Source organism: Ovis canadensis, chromosome 1 (genome assembly GCF_042477335.2).
Source record: "Ovis canadensis isolate MfBH-ARS-UI-01 breed Bighorn chromosome 1, ARS-UI_OviCan_v2, whole genome shotgun sequence".
Classification (NCBI taxonomy): domain Eukaryota; kingdom Metazoa; phylum Chordata; class Mammalia; order Artiodactyla; family Bovidae; genus Ovis; species Ovis canadensis.
This window is the reverse complement of record NC_091245.1, coordinates 114014716-114034912: the sequence shown is the minus strand read 5'-3', so window position 1 is coordinate 114034912 and position 20197 is coordinate 114014716. Positions and strand designations below refer to the sequence as shown.

Sequence of the window (20197 nt, the reverse complement as noted above, 5' to 3'; positions counted from 1 at the left end):
TTCCAGTCTAGCCCATCCTCTCGACACCTGACAATTCCTCCTTCCAACTGAAGGCCACAGACAGAAAATGAGGCAAGAAGAAAATAAAACCTCAAAGGAGAAAAATAAAGGGAACACCTGGCAGCACGTATGTGGCAGAAAGCCACTTCAGGGAACAAGGGACAACAGAGAGCATTGAGAGGTACCCGCCTTTCACCCTGAAGCCACAGAAAGCCCAGAAGACACTCGATTTTAGGCTTCCCAGATAAGCCACCACAGGGCTGCAGCATGGAGCCTGAAGATTTCAAATACAAGCCTGGATTTTGGAAGAGGCAAATAAATCACCTGAGAGGAACACTAGAATGGCTGCTTCATTCGTTTCCACCGTGCATCCTAATCAGACATTTAATCCAAGGGCCTGTGGGGGAGGGGTTGCTGTAGGAGCATGTTGGGGACAGGGAAGATGATAATGGGGGAGGACAGATTAACTCTACTCCAGAGAAATGAAAACGTGTGGAGCAGTTTTTATATGACTCCGGAGTGGAAAGGGAGTGTCCGAAGCAGTGGTCACTCGTGCCAGCCTCTGCTTCCATGCTACCCCTGCCAAACATTACCGGCCCACTCCTGTCTGCTGCTCACTTCCTGGGCTTTTCCAAGCAAGGCCTGTCCTAGATGTCCAGAAACCTGCTGGGGGTCTGAAATGGCCAAGCAGAGCCATTTGATTTTCTGTCTGAGAACTAGGCTGATGTGAGAGCAAAGAGCGCAGGGGTGAGGGTGGGGGAGTGTATGGGTGTGTATATTTTGGCAGAGCAACGTCAAGAAAGGAGGAGAAGAGGTTAACAACTTTACCACTTCCTAACCACTGCACCTCCACTTTTTCCAGGAAGGAGCTGCTTCACAGGTCAGCAAAGGCCCTGAGGGGCCCGAGCTAACCTCAGCTACTGTGGCCCGTCACAGCCCTAAGAACACTGGGAGAAGCGTCACCCTAATTCTCACCTCACCTGCTTCCTTTCCTGCCTTTCCACCTTCTCTTCATTCCTTCCAACTCTTTGGAGGTATCTTCTCCTCCCAGAGCCCATTTCTTCCACTGCCTATTTCTTTTAATAGAGGATTCAAATCACATGATCAAATTCCCACTAAGTTAGTAGCTCCTGCAGTTTACAGATCCCAGAGGTATACACATCTCCAATTTTAAAAGAAAATATTGCTGTAGATAATATCAGGGTGAAGGACACTTCTAATGACTGAAGATTTAAATGACTGCTTCCTGCAGGTAGCTTCTGATCGCTCAGACAGTAAAGTGTCTGCCTGCAATGCAGGAGACCCAGCTTCAATCCTGGGGTCAGGAAGATCCCCTGGAGAAGGAAATGGCAACCCACTCCAGTATTCTTGCCTCGAGAACCCCATGGACGAAGAAACCTGGTAGGCTACAGTCTATGGGGTCACAAAGAGTCGGACACAACTGAGTGACTTCACTTTCTTTTTGTCTTTCTGTAGGTAGGCCCTGGCTGCTTGGAGATAGGTCTGGGCCAAGCAGGAGAGTGAGACATTTTGAGATAGAACAAGAGACCCCCCTCAGGAAGTGTTCTCCTTCTTGAGTCTCATTCCCAGGCTCCTATTGTCTTGAATGTGGCGCTGGTGGGTCCTAATCCAAGAAGTGGGCTCTTTCGTCTGCATGTATATTCAGGAATTAGATGAAGTTCCCAGAAATGAAAACTGGTGAGTAATAGATTAGGGGTGGGGAGAAAGGCTGTTTACTTCCTCTCTTCCAGTCAGCTAGGTCTCTTGAGGGTTCCTATCCGTGGTGACTTGCCCATTCTGACACACAGCATGTGGCAGCTGTTACCGCCAGCAGCTCTGCTGCTTCTAGGTAAGTCAGAGTCACTTGGCCTGAGAGCAGAGTACAAGATGCCCTGGGCACAGCAGGCATCTCTTTTCAGGCAAGGAATGAGACCTTTAACCGAGGACAGAACCCCTTACCATGTCTATAGACATGATTTAGCTCCTAGGACACAGCTTCAGGGGTTAGAGAAATGGGAAGTGGGCATAATTAGGAGGTGAAAGGAGAGGACATGAGGTCTCCATCACTTCACTCCTCTAGGTCTCAGCTTCTCTGGCTATAAACTGACAAGTAGGCACTGGGTGGTCCCTAAGATCTGTCTCCCATTCTCACTTTCCAGTGCTCCTCTCTCAGTCTTTTCATTTCTATCCTTTCCAGAGGACTTGGGTGGAGAGTTTCCATGGCTTGATTCAGAGATATTCAACCTGTGCCCTTAACTTTGGGGTTTGAACAGGGACCAAGGGGGAAGGGTATTGAAAACAGGGATTTGGGCAGACAACAGATTAGGAGGTACAGATGCTGGAAACCAGAAGGCAGGCAATGGGGGCGTTACCCACTCTATTCATCTTTTTCTAAGATGTCTTTACTTGTTTGTTTGTTTAACGGCTGTACTGGGCCTTCACTGTGGCGCTCAGGTTCTTCACTGCTTTGTGCGGGCTGTCTCTAGTGGCGGAGCACAAGCTTCTCGTCGCGGTGGTCTCTGTCGTCGTGGTGGTCTCTCTTGTTGTGGCGCACAGGCTCTAGGGTGTGCAGGCTTCAGTAGCTGTGGCTCAGAGGCTCTAGAACATGAGCTCTGGTTGCTCTGAAGTGTGTGGGATCTTACTTCTGGCATCAGGGATTGAACCCGCATCCCCTTTACTGGCGGGCTGATTCTTACCACCAGGGAAGTCCCCGCTATCTTTATCCTGGTTCTTGGGTACACTGGCCTCTGAAGGCAGAGGTGGGCAGGGGAGTTTAAATACCACACTGCAGTCACCCTGTTCTCTGCTGCTCATCAATATTTGTTTTATTCTTTTTTTCTTACAGTTTCAGCTGACACGCAAGCTGGTGAGTTTGCTTCATGGTCTTGGATTGATCAAGTGAGGCATGGAAATGTGTAATAGCTGCAGGGTACTGTTAGGAAATGTTCTTTGCACAAGAAACTGTCGACATGGAGTTGATGGTGGTGGTGGTGGTTTAGCCGCTAAGCTGTGTCTGACTTGCAACCCCATGGACTATAGCCTTCCAGGCTCGTCTGTCCATGGGATTCTCCAGGCAAAATATTGGAGTGGATTGCCATTTCCTTCTCCAGAGGATCTTCCCGACCCAGGGATTGAAACCAGGTCTCTTGCATTGCGGGCAGATTCTTGGCAGGGGCAATTCCCCCAGCACAGTGGGCTTGGCCCTACCAAGGAGGAAGCTAAGTCTCTAAGTCAATATGCTCAGACTGAGTGCAATACTAAGGCTGAATTGCCAACTCTCAGTTTGCAATGGGTTTTGAGCCTCCTTAGGAATACCAGCAAAGAGCCTGCTCACTTCTCTGCCCTTATCTACATTCTCTTAACACTTCAGCAGATCCCTCAAAGGCTGTGGTGCTCCTAGACCCTCCGTGGAACCGGGTGCTCAGGAATGACCATGTGACTCTGAAGTGCCAGGGAGACTACCCTGTTGAAGACAATTCCACAAAGTGGTGGCACAATGGGACTCGCATCTCAAGCCAGACCTCCAGCTACATCATTGCAGATGCCAAGGTTGAGGACAGCGGCAAGTACGAGTGTCAGACAGGCCTCTCTGCACTCAGTGACCCGGTGAAGCTAGAAGTCCGTGTAGGTGAGTAGGAGAAGGGGAAAGGGAACTGACCAATAAAGGATGAAAGAAGAGGCCCTGAAAAAAATAATGTTCCTAGGAGTTAAAACTAAGATGAGATGATCTGTAGTCTATTGAATTACATCAGGATTGTAGTCCTAGCTTCAAGTAGGCCTTAGATAAAATGTCAAAGCCTGGCACACACTAGGCACAGGGCTGCTGGACTGCACAATTCCAAGACTGTACATTCACATAGAATATGAATATATACAGCCTGAATGGTGTCATCTGAAGGTCAGGGCATGACATCAGTGCTCTATAACAGTTATTGAATAAATTAATGAATCCGCTTTAGGACCTCAATCTCCTCATTCTCAGACACAGTCTCCACATTCTCTAAGCTACCCCACAAGCCACCCCTCATCATATCTATTTCCTCTTCATATCAGTGCTACACTCAAATATACACTTCAGCCTAAATTTGGCAATGTGAAATCTCTCCTAATAGAGATAGACACATGTTCAGCCTGCACATTCATCATGGAACGAAAGTCTTTGTGTCTTAACAAAATCCAGGCATTAGATGCAAGGAGAAGTGTGTTGAGGCAGAGATCTCTCCTGGTGTCCCTGAAATCACACCACATAGCCTGGTACCTGCTGTGTCTTGTAAGTTTGACTCTATCTGCTTGGCTGCCCCGTCTCCATAATGTATGTGAGTGGAACAAGCCTGGAGGGAAAGGTGGGTTTAATGAAGGAGGGCCTGCAACAAAATTCCATGGACCTGGGTCTCTGAAGCTGATTTTCTGGGCTCCTATGCCTGGCTGTGTTACTTAGTTGACTTAGTTCTCAATCTAGCTAGGTGAGAGATGGCCATGCCTGTGTGCCAAGTTGCTTCAGTCATATCCGACTCTTTGTGACCCTATAAACTGTAGCCTGCCAGACTCCTCTGTCCATGGGATTCTCCAGGCAAGAACACTGGAGTGGATGGCCATGTCCTCCTCCAGGGGACCTTCCCAACCCAGGGATCTAAGCCACATCTCTGACATCTCCTGCTTTGGCAGGCAGGCTCTTTACCACTAGCACCACCTGGGAAGCCCAAGAGATGGCCACCTGTGACCAAATAAAATGGGGAATTACCAACAGGAAGCAAGAGAAACCTCAAGTCTGGGAGTTGTTCGTTTGTCTTAAACTTGGCTTTAGGAACTGACTTTAGAAGCCTAATTAGTGTGAACAGTTTTAAACTCTGACCAAGAGCATTAACTTCACCAGGCCAACTCCTGATCATTCTTTTGGACCCACTTCACTTATCTTCTTCTCTGAGAAGCTTTGCTTACTTTCTTTGGGCCGAATTTCTTTTGCTCCATTCTCTTTGGTCATGCAGTCCTTTGTTCTTAGCCTGTTATAACACTTATCACCTGGTATTATAATTATTTCTGAGTGTATGTGTTTCTGTGCCTAGACCACAGGTTCTTTGATGTGTCTCAGTCATCTGGGTGCCCCAAATCTGCATGACATGACATAATAAGTTCTCAATAAGATATTTGTTTAACTAATGTATATATGAACATTCACTGAGTCCATGACAACCAGAATGGAATAAAAACGTTCTCCCCTCAAAGAAACCAAACTATATATGTGTGTGTGCGCACGTGTGTATGTATGTATATACAACATATGTTATGTATATATATGTGTGTGTGTATGTGTATATATATATATATATATATATATTACATACCTAACCCCTGTTAATATTTAAGCATATGTTCTTTCTTTTTTTATGAGCATACATACATTTTATATTCTTTTTAACTTAACATTCTCTGATAAATGTTTTCTCATGTGATTTTAAAATTTCTCTGCAGAATCATTTTAAATTATTCAGGTCACTTCCTGACCATGACTTCAAGTTCTCTGTGTGTGCGAAATCTGGTTACTTGGCAAGGCAGTTGTGAAAAGAGTTGTTCTGTTGATTAACTGTTTCCATCTTTAAGCCTGTGCTCTGTAATGAAATGGTCTTGCTAAGACACTGTGGCCCCTGAAATTCGCAGTTACCATCAGCACTACCAAGCATGCTATTCTTCCCTCTTCCTGACTTTTATAACGAGCTCACCTTCACAATTTCTGTAGCCACTCCTACGGATACTCAGTAAGCTTCCTCCTGACTGGTTGCAACAGTCTTCCAGCATTCCTAAAACCGTCTATTCCTTCTGAAGTCTACCTTTCCTTGTTTTCTAGTATGATTTTTACTCTTTGATCTAGAATTTACAATGGCCCCTTATCACCTTCCATAGCAAATCCAAATGTAGACTTGAAGGATGCTGCAGCTTGCTTCTCACCTGCCTTATCACTTAGTCCCTCTGTTCTCACTTTATGCTTTGATCATGTGTGTGTCTGTCCCTCTCTCCCATTAGACAAAAGTTCTTGGAGTGACTTGAGTTCTCATCCAGAGTCCAGTTGTCTTTTTCCCAAAGAAAGTTATATAAGGACGGCGCCCAGTCTGGAGTTCCACTGTCCCTCAGGACCTGGGTGCTGAGCATCCTCTTCAGAAGAGCTTTGTGCTGGATGCTGAGGCCTCCTGGGCCTGTGTTCTCTTTGTGTTTTGCAGACTGGCTATTGCTCCAGGCCACTAAATGGGTGGTAAATGTGGGAGAGCCCATTCAGCTGAAGTGTCACAGCTGGAAAAAAACACCTGTAGTAAAGGTCCAGTATTTCCAGAATGGCAGAGGCAAGAAGTATTTTCATCGGAATTCTGACTTCTACATTCCAGAAGCAAAACTTGAACACAGTGGTTCCTACTTCTGCAGGGGCATTATTGGGACTAAAAACGAGTCTTCAGAGTCTGTGCAGATCATTGTTCAAGGTAAGACATGTGCGGCCCTAAAGGGTCCAGGGACTCCTCTGCTGGGAATCTTGCATTCACACTGGGTGGATGAGTTGGGAGGAAACTGCTGACAATTCCACAGACTTCTTTACAAATGTCATTCACTCTGAAACATGACAGCAGGTGCAAAGACCACATTTCCTCCCTCATAAATATGCCTGTCCTAACTTAGCTCATTCAAACCATATCCACACTCTTGTGTGTCTCTATCATGCTGGCCCTTTTATTCACCTGCTCCTGCTCCCCTTTCTCTTCCACATCTCAAGTTTTAGCCAAGAGTCAAGCTAGCAGTAACCCCTCACTTTTTCACAGAAAGACCCAGAACCTGTGTTCTGGCTCTGCTGCTGATTAACCATATGACTGTGGCTGGTTAGTCTCTTGAACTCAATTTCCACTTCTGTAACAAAGACAAGTTGACATTTATTGGGCATCTATCAGTGTGCTGGACACTGTGCTGAATGCTTCATTACATGCACTTAATCTGATAATCATAGTAACCCTTCACAACAACATTAAGAGATTGGTAATAGTAACACTACAGATGAAATTTTCTGTAATATCAAAAATGACAATGATCTCAGTTCATTTCCAAGACAAATACAGTAATCCAAGTCTATGCCTCAACCACTATTGCTGAAGAAACTGAAGTTGAATGGTTCTATAAAGACCTACAAGATCTTCTAGAACTAACACTAAAAAAAAGATGTCCTTTTCATCATAGGGAACTGGAATGCAAAAGTAGGAGGTCAAGAGATACCTGGAGTAACAGGCAAGTTTGGCCTTGGAGTACAAAATGAAGCAGGACAAAGGCTAACAGAGTTTTGCCAAGAGAATTCACTGGTCATAGTAAAACACCCTCTTCCAACAACACAAGAGAAGATTCTATACATGAACATCACCAGATGGTCAATACTGAAATCAGATTGCTTATATTCTTTGCAACCAAAGATGGAAAAGCTCTATACAGACAGCCAAAACAAGACCAGGAGCTGACTGTGGCTCAGATCATGAACTCCTTATTGCTAAATTCAGACTTAAATTGAAGAAAGTGGGGGAAACCACTAGACCATTCAGGTATGACCTAAATCAAATGCCTTATGATTATACAGTGTAATTGACAAATAGATTCAAAGGATTAGATCTGATAGACAGAGTGCCTGAAGAACTATGGGTGGAGGTTTGTAACATCATACAGGAGGAAATTATCAAAACCATCCCCCAAAAGAAGAAATGCAAAAAGACAAAATGGTTGTCTGAGGAGGCCTTACAAATAGCTGAGAAAAGAAGAGAAGTGAAAGGCAAAGGACAAAAGGAAAGATATATTCACCTGAATACAGAGTTCCAAAAAATAGCAAGGAGAGATAAGAAAGGCTTCCTCAGCAATCAGTGCAAAGAAATAGAGGAAAAGAACAGAATGGGAAAGACTAGAGATCTCTTCAAGAAAATTAGAGATACCAAGGGAATATTTCATGCAAAGATGGGCACAATAAAGGAAACAGAATGGACCTAATAGAAGCAGAGATATTAAGAGGTGGTAAGAATACACAGAAGAACTGTACAAAAAAGATCTTCACAACCCAGATAACCACAGTGTTTGATCACTCACCTAGAGCCAGATATCCTGGAATGTGAAGTCAAGTGGGGCTTAGGAAGCATCACTGCAAATAAAGCTAGGGGAGATGATGGAATTGCAGCTGAGCTATTTCAAATCCTAAAAGATGATGTTGTGAAAGTGCTGCACTCAATATGCCAGCAAATTTGGGAAGCTCAGCAGTGGCCACAGGACTGGAAAAAGTCAGTTTTCATTCCAATCCCAAAGAAAGGCAATGCCAAAGAATGTTCAGACTACCACACAATTGCACTCATCTCACACGCCAACAAAGTAATGCTCAAAATTCTCCAAGCGAGGCTTCAACAGCACATGAACCAAGAACTTCTAGAGGTTCAAGTTGGATTTAGAAAAGGCAGAGGAACCAGAGATCAAATTGGCAACATCCACTGGATCATTGAAAAAGCAAGAGTGTTCCAGAAAAACATCTACTTCTCCTTTATTCACTATGCCAAAGCCTTTGATTGTCTGGATCACAACAAACTGTGGGAAATTCTTAAAGAGATGGGAATACAAGACCACCTGACCTGCCTCCTGAGAAATCTGTATACAAGTCAAGAAGCAACAGTTAGAACCAGACACGGAGCAACTGACTGGTTCCAAATTTCGAAAGGAGTACATCAAGGCTGTATCGTCACCTGCTTATTTAACTTATATGCAGAGTACATCATGCGAAATGCTGGACTGGATGAAGCACAAGCTGGAATCAAGGTTGCCAGGAGAAATATCAATTACCTCAGATATACAGATGACATCACCTTTATGGCAGAAAATGAGAAAGAACTAAAGAGCCTCTTGAAGAGTGTGAAAGAAAAGAGTGAAAAAGCTGGCTTTAAACTGAACATTCAAAAACCTAAGATCATGGCATCTGGTCCCATCACTTCATGGCAAATAGATGGAGAAACAATGGAAACAGTGACAGACTTTATTTTCTTGGGCTCCAAAATCACTGCAGATGGTGACTGCAGCCATGAAATTAAAAGACACTTGCTTCTTGGAAGAAAAGCTATGACCAACCTAGACAGCATATTAAAAAGCAGAAACATTACTTTACTGACAAAGGTCTGTCTAGTCAAAGGTATGGTTTTCCCAATAGTCATGTATAGATGTGAGATTTGGACCATAAAGAAAGCTGAACGCCTAAGAATTAATGCTTTTGAGCTGAGGTGTTGGAAAAGACCCTTGAGAGCCCCTTGGACAGCAAGGACAGTCAATCCTAAAGGAAATCAGTCCTGAATATTCATTGGAAGGACTGACGCTGAAGCTGAACCTCCACTCCTTTGGCCACCTGATGTGAAGAACTGACTCATTGGAAAAGACCCTGATGCTGGGAAAGATTGAAGCAGAAGAAGAAGGGACGACAGAGGATGAGATGATTGGATGGCATCACCGACTCAATGGACATGAGTTTAAGCAAGCTCTGGGAGTTGGTGATGGACAGGGAAGCCTGGTGTGTTGTAGTCCATGGGGTCGCAAAAAATCAGACATGACTGAGGGACTGAACTGAACTGATATTGAATTCTACTTTCCAAATCACTTAGAAAACATCTCCAGTTTCCGTAGCACCATCCTTCAGGGTCAGAGATGCCCTGCCATGGTGCTTCCTAATTTCCCAAAACTTCCACCTGGAATCAGACTGAGATAAAAACCCTGATGCTGGGAAAGATTGAGGGCAGGAAAAGAAGGGGGCGACAGAGGAGGAGATGGTTGGATGGCATCATTGACTAAACGGACATGAGTTTGAGCAAACTCTGAGAGACAGTGGAGGACAGTTAAGCCTGGCATGCTGCAGACCATGGGGTCGCCAAGATTCTGACATGACTGAGTGACTGAACAACAACAATACACTCGAAACAATTTACATGTAATAAGACAGCAAGATAGACACACATCTTCTGAGAGTCTAACAAAACAATGCCATAGTTTGTATAGAAAATAACTTCATCACAATTTAAATTGAAAGTAAATACTCTCAAATAGCTAGGAAAAGCGAGAGCAAACAATAAAGAAAATGCGGGCAAATTGCAAACAATTAGTAAAGCTAGGTAAAGACTATCTGAGAGTTATTTGTACTTTACTGGCATCCATTCTTTACGTTCAAAATTATATCACAATTAAGATTTTAAAAATTGAGACTAAAAGTCCACTCTAATCTTACTACCTTATAGACAACAGCAAGGAATGACTTTAAAACAATCTTAACGGCTAAGAGGTTGAGAACCAACAAATTCTACCTCTTTCCATTTGGGGTTCTTAGTTACTGAGCCTTGATAAAGAAATATTTTCTGACAATAAGTAGGATAAGTAGTAGATTTCAATGGCTTGCTTGTGTGTGTTGGTTGGTTTTTTTTTTTTGTTTTTTTTTTTTTATTTCCTTGAGTGGGGTGAATACAATGAGTATACAAGAGACACAAGAGAAAGTTACTGAATTAAAAAACAGTGTTCTCACAACAACTTAAACTTTGATATCTCTCATTGCTGTTGTACAGTCGCTAAGACATGTCCGACTTTTTGCAGCCCCATAGACAGCATGCCAAGCTTCCCTGTCGTTAACTAACTCCCAAGTTTGCTCAAACTCATGTCTATTGAGTTAGACATCTCATCCTCTGTCACCTCCTTCTCCTCCTGCCTTCAATCTTTCCCAGCATCAGGCTCTTTTCTAATTAGTCAGCTCTTTGCATCAGGTGGCCAAAGTATTGGAGCTTCAGCTTCAGCATCAGTCCTTCCAATGAATATTCAGGGTTGACGATCTCACACAAAACCCAGCTACAAATACCTCCATCAAACATGAAAACACTATTGCTCAAGAAGCACTAGAATCCAAAACTGGTGGGAGGAAGCTGTGGCTTTCTTCCAGACTCCCCCACATTCAATAGAATTTGTTTCTTAGCAGGTGTCAGAAAGACTTCACATTGATGACCTCACTGTTTATTCCAATTTTCTGCCTAAACAAATGTCATTTTTTCTCATCCCTCTGCTCAGGTCTAGGAACTTCACAAACCGTCTCGTCATTCTTTCCACCTTGGCACCAAATCACTTTCTGTCTGGTGATGGGACTCGTGTTTGCAGTGGACACGTGGTTGTATTTTTCTGTACAGAGACACCTTCAAAACTCAGAGGAATGGAGGAATGGCAAAGTCACATGGAGCAAGGGCCCTTAGGACAAATGAAGGTAATAAAACCAGCATCTCCATCCCATGGGGGTGAAAAAAGCAACATCTATGAACCTCTTTCTAATTTCACAGCCTTACCATCTCCCAACAGGCATCTCTGGGAGCAGCAGGAAAATTACACTTCAGACTAAGGATCTGAGGATCCTTCACCCAACTCTATTTCTTCTAGGCTCTGATGGAAAGAAAGTGCCAACAGTGAAGGACCAGTAAATATCTGCATTACCAGAAATAGAAGTCTCAGAGCTACATGGCTGCTTTCTCTATGCCAACCATTCTGTCCCAAGAGAACAACAACACAGACTCTCAAAGATCACCCCTGATGTATGAATATTGTGCTAAAATAAATGGATACGTAAATAAGAGAATTCGTGGTGGAGAGGCAGCTGGATGGTGGTCTACATCTGCTGCTGCAGGCTGACTGCCTTTAAGGCACCCTAAAACTCATTCTAGTCTGTGGGTACATTTGGGGGTCTAGGGAAGAGAGCACAACCGATGACGAGGGTGGCTGAGAAAGAGCAGGGCAGTCCAGTATAGACAAGACCAGACCACCACCTGGGCTGTCTTCCTAGAACATGAACCACGGTGGAGGTAAAAGAAAATCACAGAAGTGAGATAGGATTGAGTTTTCCAGGTTAGCCCCTGTCAAAAGTATACAGTGTGAGTCTGTGAGTATACAGTGATAAACCCTCTCAACGTCATGAGTAGAAAATGGTCCAGGAAGGGGGTTAGGGGTTGGAGGATTTGCAAAAGAAAACACAGAATAAGCTCATTGGAAGGAATATTGCTGTCCCAAATTAAGCCCAGTGAACAAAGATATATCAGGGTCTAAACCGAGAAAGCATTACAAGAAAAAGTCACCCACAACTTCACAGGAAGGGGTCAGCAGGAGATGAGGATGCTTTTAGACTGAAAATTAGAGAGAAGGGGCATAAAAAAACAGAATTTTCACTTCAATATCTAATTCAGCTTTATTCACATCACCCTTAAACAAATGTTGGATAACCACTATTAAATGTACTAAACTCTACTGAATTAAATCATGAAACTTTGAAATCCTTCAGCATGTCAGTAATAATGGAGTAGAGGGGAGGTCAATCTTTGCTTATGGAAGAAAGTTTTAGCTATCTCTCTTTGTGTTTTAGAAGCTTTAAACTGAACATTTCTTGATCCGGTAAGGCATTTTACAAGATTCTGCATGTTATTGTAAGATAGAAGATGGAAAAACCATGATAATAAAATATGAATGATAGAATCCTTTTGTGCTCCCATTGCCTAAAATCTTATCAGAGATTAGTTAATGAGAAACCCCTCTCCTCTCCACAACCATCTCACCACAACTCAAGTCAACTTGCTAATTCATCAGATCTTGTTGGCGCAACTGGGCAAAGGGGAACTTTTATAAGTAGTCTGGGATAGGAGGATGGATGGGAATTAGAGGTAGTTTTAGAGCATGGGGCAGGTAAGAAAAGGTAGAGCTAGGAAAGAAGTAGGTCAACTATGAGCTTTATGCCAAGCCAACAATTCAGGTTTGGTATAAGAATATTAGAAGTATAGGGATATTAGATTTGGACATGAGACAAGGACATTTGGAAACGTTAAACATTCAACTCACATTTACTTAGTACTTAAGTGCCAATTAAAAAAAAATTTTTTTTTCTTATGTTTGGCTGAGGCTGGCCCTAATTGCAGGCATGGGGGCTTAGTTGCCCTGGGGCTTGTGGGATCTTAGTTTCCAAGGCAGGGATCAAACCCATATCCCCTGGATTGGAAGGCAAATTCTTAACCACTGGACCACCAAGGATGTCCCCAAGCTAGAGTTTAGCTGATGAAGATGTCAAGATGAACAACTCAGGATCACTCCCTGGAGCAATTTTCATTCTAGTAAGAAAAATAAAAAGCATAAATAGAGGATGAAGAAAGGGCTACTGAAAAGAGGCTTAATATTTGGTGTTGTGGTAATGGACGACTAAGAGTTCGCCAGGCGAAAAGGAGAGGTGCTGAAGGCTCATGGGCAATGATTCAAAAGCCAGGGGGGGTGGGGGGTGGGCGGTGGCGGGTGTCAAGAAAGTGGTTTGGTTCTGTTGCAGTCTAAAGAGTCAGTGAAGGACAGGAAAGAGTTCAGCGGCCAGAACTTGAAAGGCACTGCCTTCCAAGCTAAGGAGATTGTCATTTACCCTGCAAGTCATTGAAGGATTTTAAGCAGAACAGATCTTTTCTAAAGAAAGCCTCTCTGGCTTTCTGGAGGCTGGAAAGAAGAGGACAATTGAAGACAGGAGACTGTTTAGGCAGCAAGGTGGTTATTGCAGTAACTCAGGGGGCAAGTAATCAGAAAGTAAATATCAGCAGGCAGAAAAGGAAGATGGCTATTCAAATATTTAGAAGGTAGGTTCTCCAAAAATTGTTAACCAGCAGGACGTAGCATGACTGAGGGCCCAAGGTCAGGAAACACAGTTTCACAGGTTAAGAATACCAGTATAACGGGCAAGACAGGCAGACGTAGGGTAAAAGAATCCAGTTTTGGATTATGAATGCTTACTTACTTTGGTTGGTAAATATTTTTAAAGCATCAGTCTCATGATGCAATTTTAGTAGAACCTTACTCAAGCAAGCAAAAATTGCTTTACTGGTTGCAGCCCTGATCTCACACAGCCTTTGTTTAGAAACTGCTAGCAAAATACACAGTGAAATGAAAGAGATGAGATTTGTGGTTGCCAAGGGGGAGGAGGGAAGGGAGAGGGGAGGACTGAGAGTTTGGGGTTGGTAACGGAAACAATTACACTGAGAATGGATAAACAACAAAGTCCTGTACAGCACAAGAAACTATATCCAATTTCTTGGGATTAACTTATAATTATGTGTATAACTGAGTCACTTTGCTATACAGAAAAATGCCATACAGTGCCACAAAGCGCCACGACACTGCTATACAGTGTTATGCCAAAGAGATTGGCACAACACTGCAAATCAACTATTGTTGCTGAGTCGCTAGGTCGTGTCCGACTCCTTTGTGACACCATGCAGTGTAGCCAACCAGACTCCTCTGTCCATGGGATTTCCCAGGCAAGAATACTGGAATGAGTTGTCATTTCCTTCTCCAAGGGATCTTCCTGACCCAGGGATCCAGCCTGCTTCTCCTGCACTGGCAGGCGGATGCTTTACCGCTGAGCCACAGGGGAGCCCAAATCAACTATGGAAGTGAAAGTGAAAGTCGCTCGGTGGTGGCAAACTTTGCGACCCGGCGGACTTTACAGTTGGCGGAATTCTCCAGGCCAGAATACTGGAGTGGGTAACCTTTCCCGCCTCCAGGGGATCTTCCCAACCCAGGGATCAAACCAAGGTCTCCCTCAATGCAGGCGGATTCTTTACCAGCTGAGCCACAGGGAAAATCCCAAATCAACTATACTTCAATTTCTAAAACAAACAAAAAAACAGTAGTAGGTTGGATGCAGGCTGGGTGGAAATTTGCAGACTTTCACAATATTAATGCTATTGGTTTCCGGTGAGAAACTGACAGGTCTGCCTCAAGGGTCAAAATTGCTACACTCCGTCCCTGGGTGGGCTTGAACCACCAACCTTTCGGTTAACAGCCGAACGCGCTAACCGATTGCGCCACAGAGACAGATGGTAGAAGCAAACCTTTCCAAATCGGGTCACTGAAAAACAAACTCGAAGTGTTCTGTGTCTCCAATATGGTTGAGACCGGCGTAGGAATTGGTAGAGACATCCCCCTCCAGGAAGTAAGTAGCCCAGAAAGAAGTGGGTCCTTTTCCCGCATTAGCACCTGCTTAGATCTGAGACAGGACTCGGTTTCTACCCGGAAGATGCTAAGAAAACGGGAGCAGCCAAAGGTGAATGAACCAGACTCTTCGTCGTCGTTCGGTCGGTTAGTCGTGTCCCACTCTTTGCGACCTCATGGACTGCAGCACGCCAGGCCTCCCTGTCCATCACCAACTCCCAGAGCTTGCTCAACTCATGACCACTGAGTCGGTGATGCCATCCAACCATCTCATCCTGTCGTCCCCTTCTCCTCCCGCCTTCAGTCCTTCCCAGAATCAGGGTCTTCTCGAATGAGTCAGCTCTTCGCATCAGGTGGCCAAAGTATTGGAGCTTCAGCTTCAGCATCAGTCCTTTCAATGAATATTCAGGGTTGATTTTTCTTTAGGATGGACTGGTTGGATCTCCTTGCAGTCCTAAGGACTCTCGAGAGTCTTCTCCAGCACCACAGTCCGAAGGCATCAGTTCTTTGGCCCTCAGTCTTTTTTATTGTCCAGCTCTCACATCGGTACATGACTACTGGAAAAACCGTAACTTTGACTATACGGACCATTGTTGGTAAAGTAATGTCTGTGCTTTTTAATACACTGTCTAGGTTTGTCACAGCTTTTCTTCTAAGGAGCAAGCGTCTTTTAATTTCATGCCTGCTGTCACCGTTCGCGGTGATTTGGCGGCGAAAGTCTGTCACTGTTTTCATTGTTTCTCCATCTATTTCACCATGAAGCGATGGGACTGGATGCCATGATCTTGAATGTTGAGTTTAAAACCAGCTTTTTCACTCTGCTTTTTCACCCTCTTCAAGAGGCTGTTTAGTTCTTCCTCTCTTTCTGCCATAAAGTTGATGTCATCTGTATATCTGAGGTTATTGATATTTCTTCCGGCAGTCTTGATTCCAGCTTGTGTTTCCTCCAGTCTGGGGTTTGAAATGACGAACTCGGCATATAAGCCAAATAAGCAGGGTGACAGTATACAGCCTTAACTACTCCTTTCCCAATTTTGAAACAGTCTGTTGTACCATGTCCAGTTCTAACTGTTGCTTCTTGACCTGCGTATAGGTTTTGCAGGAGGCAGGTCAGGTGGTCTGGTAGTCCCATCTCTTTAGGAATTTTCTGCAGTTTGTTGTGATCCACACAGATGGGTTTCTTGGGGGGAATCCAAAATGAACGCTGAGGGTTCAGGAGTTCATTTGGTTTTGCTCAGAGAAGTACATCACCATACTTTTTTTGCCGATTTAGGCAGTTTATGCATTCATGTGTGAGTGTTAACTTATAATAACATTATTACTGTGAAAATTTTAAATACTGCATCACATGTCCAATCAAGTCTGGAATAATGTTATATCTAAGTAAAGGAGCATAGTGAAACAAAACTAATCTTCAATTCCAGCTGTTTAGAAGGATTTCTACTACCTTATTAGGCTCCCAGACAGAACATAGAGTTTATAAATGCCTGTAATTGAAGGACTTTCACTCTGACATAATCCAGATTCAAATATTCACGGGCCCTTATCCAACGAAATCAACCTAGGGATTCTGGCCAGTGCTGGGCCTGCTAAAGTTTGGAGAGAAGCTCCTCTCTTTGTTCTTGAGCCATTTAAAAACCCCAGACTTCCTGAGCTGCATCTTCTCTGCATACCCAACCAGGTTACAACACCAGTTCTTCGCTGAACCCAGGCACTCACAAGAAGCGATTTTCTCTGTTGTCCAAGTCCCAGGGCACCTCTGAAACCAACACATAGAATCTCCATCTTCCTTCTGCACCACCATCCTTGTAATAATGGGTTCCAGACTAGGTGCATATCCAACTTTTCACTGATTTCCAGTGAAATGAGATTACACACTATATATATATGTGTGTGTGTGTGCGTGTGTGTGTGTATCTCAGATAAGCTTGCCAAATGACCTCCAAGCCAACATTGTTTTTTCACACTTTAAATTTTTGTTTTTAAATGTCCCTTCTTTTATAACATTAAGATGAGGATAGATGAGAGTTGATGTGGCTGTGATTGTTTTATCAATTTCCTAAGTTAGTAAAACAAAAACTTAGCAACCCTATGTTGGTCACCAACATTTGGGGGGAATTTTTACTTGTCTATGAAGTCCTAGTTTGGGAATCACTACTTTCATCCTGGCCACAAAAAGTAAAAATAACTTTCAAGTTTATTCTATATACATATACATTTCCTATACTTCACTTTGCATGTACACATGATAATCCAAAAGAAGGTGGGAAAAGAATAAAAGAAAAATTGAGGCAAAAAGAAAGTACAAAATGGGATAGTGAAATAAATCCAAAATATATCAGTAATCACAACAAATATAACTGGAGAAAATGTGCCAGTTAAAAACAAAAGTGGATTTTTAAAATATATTTTATTCTTATTTTGTTTAGAAGAATGATGTTAAACAGAAAGACTGAATGTAAAAGAATTGTTACTCTTGAGAGGCCCTTGGACTGCAAGGAGATCCAACCAGTCTATCCTAAAAGAAATCAGTCCTGAATATTCATTGGAAGGACTGATGCTGAAGCTGAAACACCCAATACTTTGGCCACCTCATGTGAAGAACTGACTCATTTGAAAAGACCCTGATGCTGGGAAAGATTGAAGGCAGGGGGAGAAGGGGACAACAGAGGATGAGATGGTTGGATGGCATCACCGACTCAATGGACATGAGTTGGTGATGGACAGGGAGGCCTGGAGTGCTGCAGTCCATGAGGTCACAAAGAGTCAGACCCAACTGAGTAACTGAACTGAACTGAACTGATGTCAGAAACATTCGAAGGAAAAACAAGTTTGTAGTTTGTATATATTAATAGCTATATAGTGGACAAACTAAAGTTTAAGAAATAAATCATCACTAGAAGAGGATGGTCACTATATGCTAATAAAAGATTAAACACATGATAAACACATAATAACTCTAAACACATATGTATCTATTAAAATAGTATTAAAATATAAAAGCAAGAATTATTAGACCAAGAGGGAAATTAACAAATCTATCACCACAGTGGGAGAATTCAACATACTTCTCTCAGTATTTGATAAATCAAATAGTTCAGTTCAGTCGCTCAGTCGTGTCCAACTCTGTGACCCCTTGAATCACAGCACGCCAGACCTCCCTGTCCATCACCCACTTCCGGAGTCTACCCAAACCCATGTCCATCGAGTCGGTGATGCCATCCACCCATCTCATCCTCGGTCGTCCCCTTCTTCTCCTGCCCCCAATCCCTCCCAGCATCAGGGGCTTTTCCAACGGGTCAACTCTTCACATGAGGTGGCCAAAGTATTGGAGTTTCAGCTTCAGCATCAGTCCTTCCAATGAACACCCAGGACTGATCACCTTTAGGATGGACTGGTTGGATTTCCTTGCAGTCCAAGGGACTCTCAAGAGTCTTCTCCAACACCATAGTTCAAAAGCATCAATTCTTCGGCCCTCAGCTTTCTTCATCGTCCAACTCTCACATCCATACATGACCACTGGAAAAACCATAGCCTTGACTAGACAGACCTTTGTTAGCAAAGTAATGTGTCTACTTTTCAATATGCTATCTAGGTTGGTCATAACTTTCCTTCCAAGGAGTAAGTGTCTTTTAATTTCATGGCTGCAATCACCATCTGCAGTGATTTTGGAGCCCAAAAAAATAAAGTCTGACACTGTTTCCACTGTTTCCCCATCTATTTCCCATGAAGTGATGGAACCAGATGCCATGATCTTAGTTTTCTGAATGTTGAGCTTTAGGCCAACATTTTCACTCTCCTCCTTCACTTTCATCAAGAGGCTTTTTAGTTCCTTTTCACTTTCTGCCATAAGGGTGGTGTCATCTGCATATCTGACGTTATTGATATTTCTCCCTGCAATCTTGATTCCAGCTTGTGCTTCTTCCAGCCCAGTGTTTCTCATGATGTACTCTGCATATAAGTTAAATAAGCAGGGTGACAATATACAGCCTTGACATACTCCTTTTCCTATTTGGAACCAGTCTGTTGTTCCATGTCCAGTTCTAACTGTTGTTTCCTGACCTGCATACAGGTTTCTCAAGAGACAGGTCAGATGGTCTGGTATTCCCATCTCTTTCAGGATTTTCCACCTTTTATTGTGGTCCACACAGTCAAAGGCTTTGGCATAGGCAATAAAGCAGAAATAGATGTTTTTCTGGAACTCTCTTGCTTTTTCAATGATCCAGCGGATGTTGGCAATTTGATCTCTGGTTTCTCTGCCTTTTCTAAAACCAGCTTGAACATCTGGAAGTTCATGGTTCACATATTGCTGAAGCCTGGCTTGGAGAATTTTGAGCATTACTTTACTAGCATGTGAGATGAGTGCAATTGTGTGGTAGTTTGAGCATTCTTTGGCATTGCCTTTCTTTGGGACTGGAATGAAAACTGACCTTTTCCAGTCCTGTGGCCACTGCTGAGTTTTCCAAATTTGCTGGCATATTGAGTGCAGCACTTTGACAGCATCATCTTACATATAAACAAATGAACAAGCTTGACTTTATATATATATATAAACGGATTCCAGATTAGGAGCAGATTCAGTTCAAAGATACATATGTAGTAGTACCAATTTCATGAGTATATTGAGACTTGTTTAACAGGTCTATTAAAACAAGTTTAACAATATTCCATAGACAGAGGAGCATGGTGTGCTACAATCCATGGAGTGGCAAAGAATCGGACACAACTGAGTGACTAACACATTAACGTTTTGTATGTATATGGTGGTTTAACCGCTAAGTCCTGTCCCACTATGCTCCTCCATCCATGGAATTCTCCAGGAAGGAATACTGGAGTCAGTTGCTATTCCCTTCTCAAGGGGATCTTCCCGACCCAGAGCTGGAACCCGAGTCTCCTGCATTACAGAGAGATTCTTTACTGTCTGAGCCACCAGGAAAGCCTTATGTACATATATATATAACTCTGCAACCAATTATATATGTATATAAAACTCTGCGACCAATAATTAGTTTATACATTCTTCTCAATTTACTTTGTATGAGGCCATAAAACAAGTCTTAATATACTCATGAAATTGTCACTACTACATATGTAACTTTGAACTGAATGATGTTTCACTCAGAAAGCAATTACGAAATACAAACTTTAAAAACCTTATGTATTTGGACTTTTTAAAAATTGCTTTTAAATA

The 20197-nt window shown here is 43.1% G+C and overlaps 1 protein-coding gene and 1 non-coding gene across 10 annotated transcripts in view; one reads left to right on the top strand and one right to left on the bottom strand.

The window, feature by feature from the left end:
- Nucleotides 1-1751: 1751 nt before the first annotated feature.
- Nucleotides 1752-20197, top strand: part of LOC138417273 (low affinity immunoglobulin gamma Fc region receptor III-A-like) — a 30358-nt gene continuing 11912 nt past the window's right edge. Inside the window, exons 1-6 of one of the 9 annotated variants that reach the window (XM_069547120.1) lie at nt 1752-1849; nt 2846-3141; nt 3374-3628; nt 6213-6467; nt 11080-11269; nt 11362-12522. In XM_069547120.1, coding sequence (XP_069403221.1) covers nt 3060-3141; nt 3374-3628; nt 6213-6467; nt 11080-11258 — 771 coding nt within the window. In that variant the 5' untranslated portion in view covers nt 1752-1849; nt 2846-3059 and the 3' untranslated portion in view covers nt 11259-11269; nt 11362-12522. Of the gene's footprint in view, nt 1850-2845; nt 3142-3370; nt 3629-6212; nt 6468-11079; nt 11270-11361; nt 12523-20197 lie in introns of those variants that run through there. The other 8 variants (XM_069547101.1, XM_069547093.1, XM_069547079.1 and 5 more) reach the window with 8 other exon arrangements.
- TRNAN-GUU (transfer RNA asparagine (anticodon GUU)) lies at nt 14816-14889 on the bottom strand. The gene has a single exon. It is a non-coding gene; the product is annotated as a tRNA-Asn (tRNA).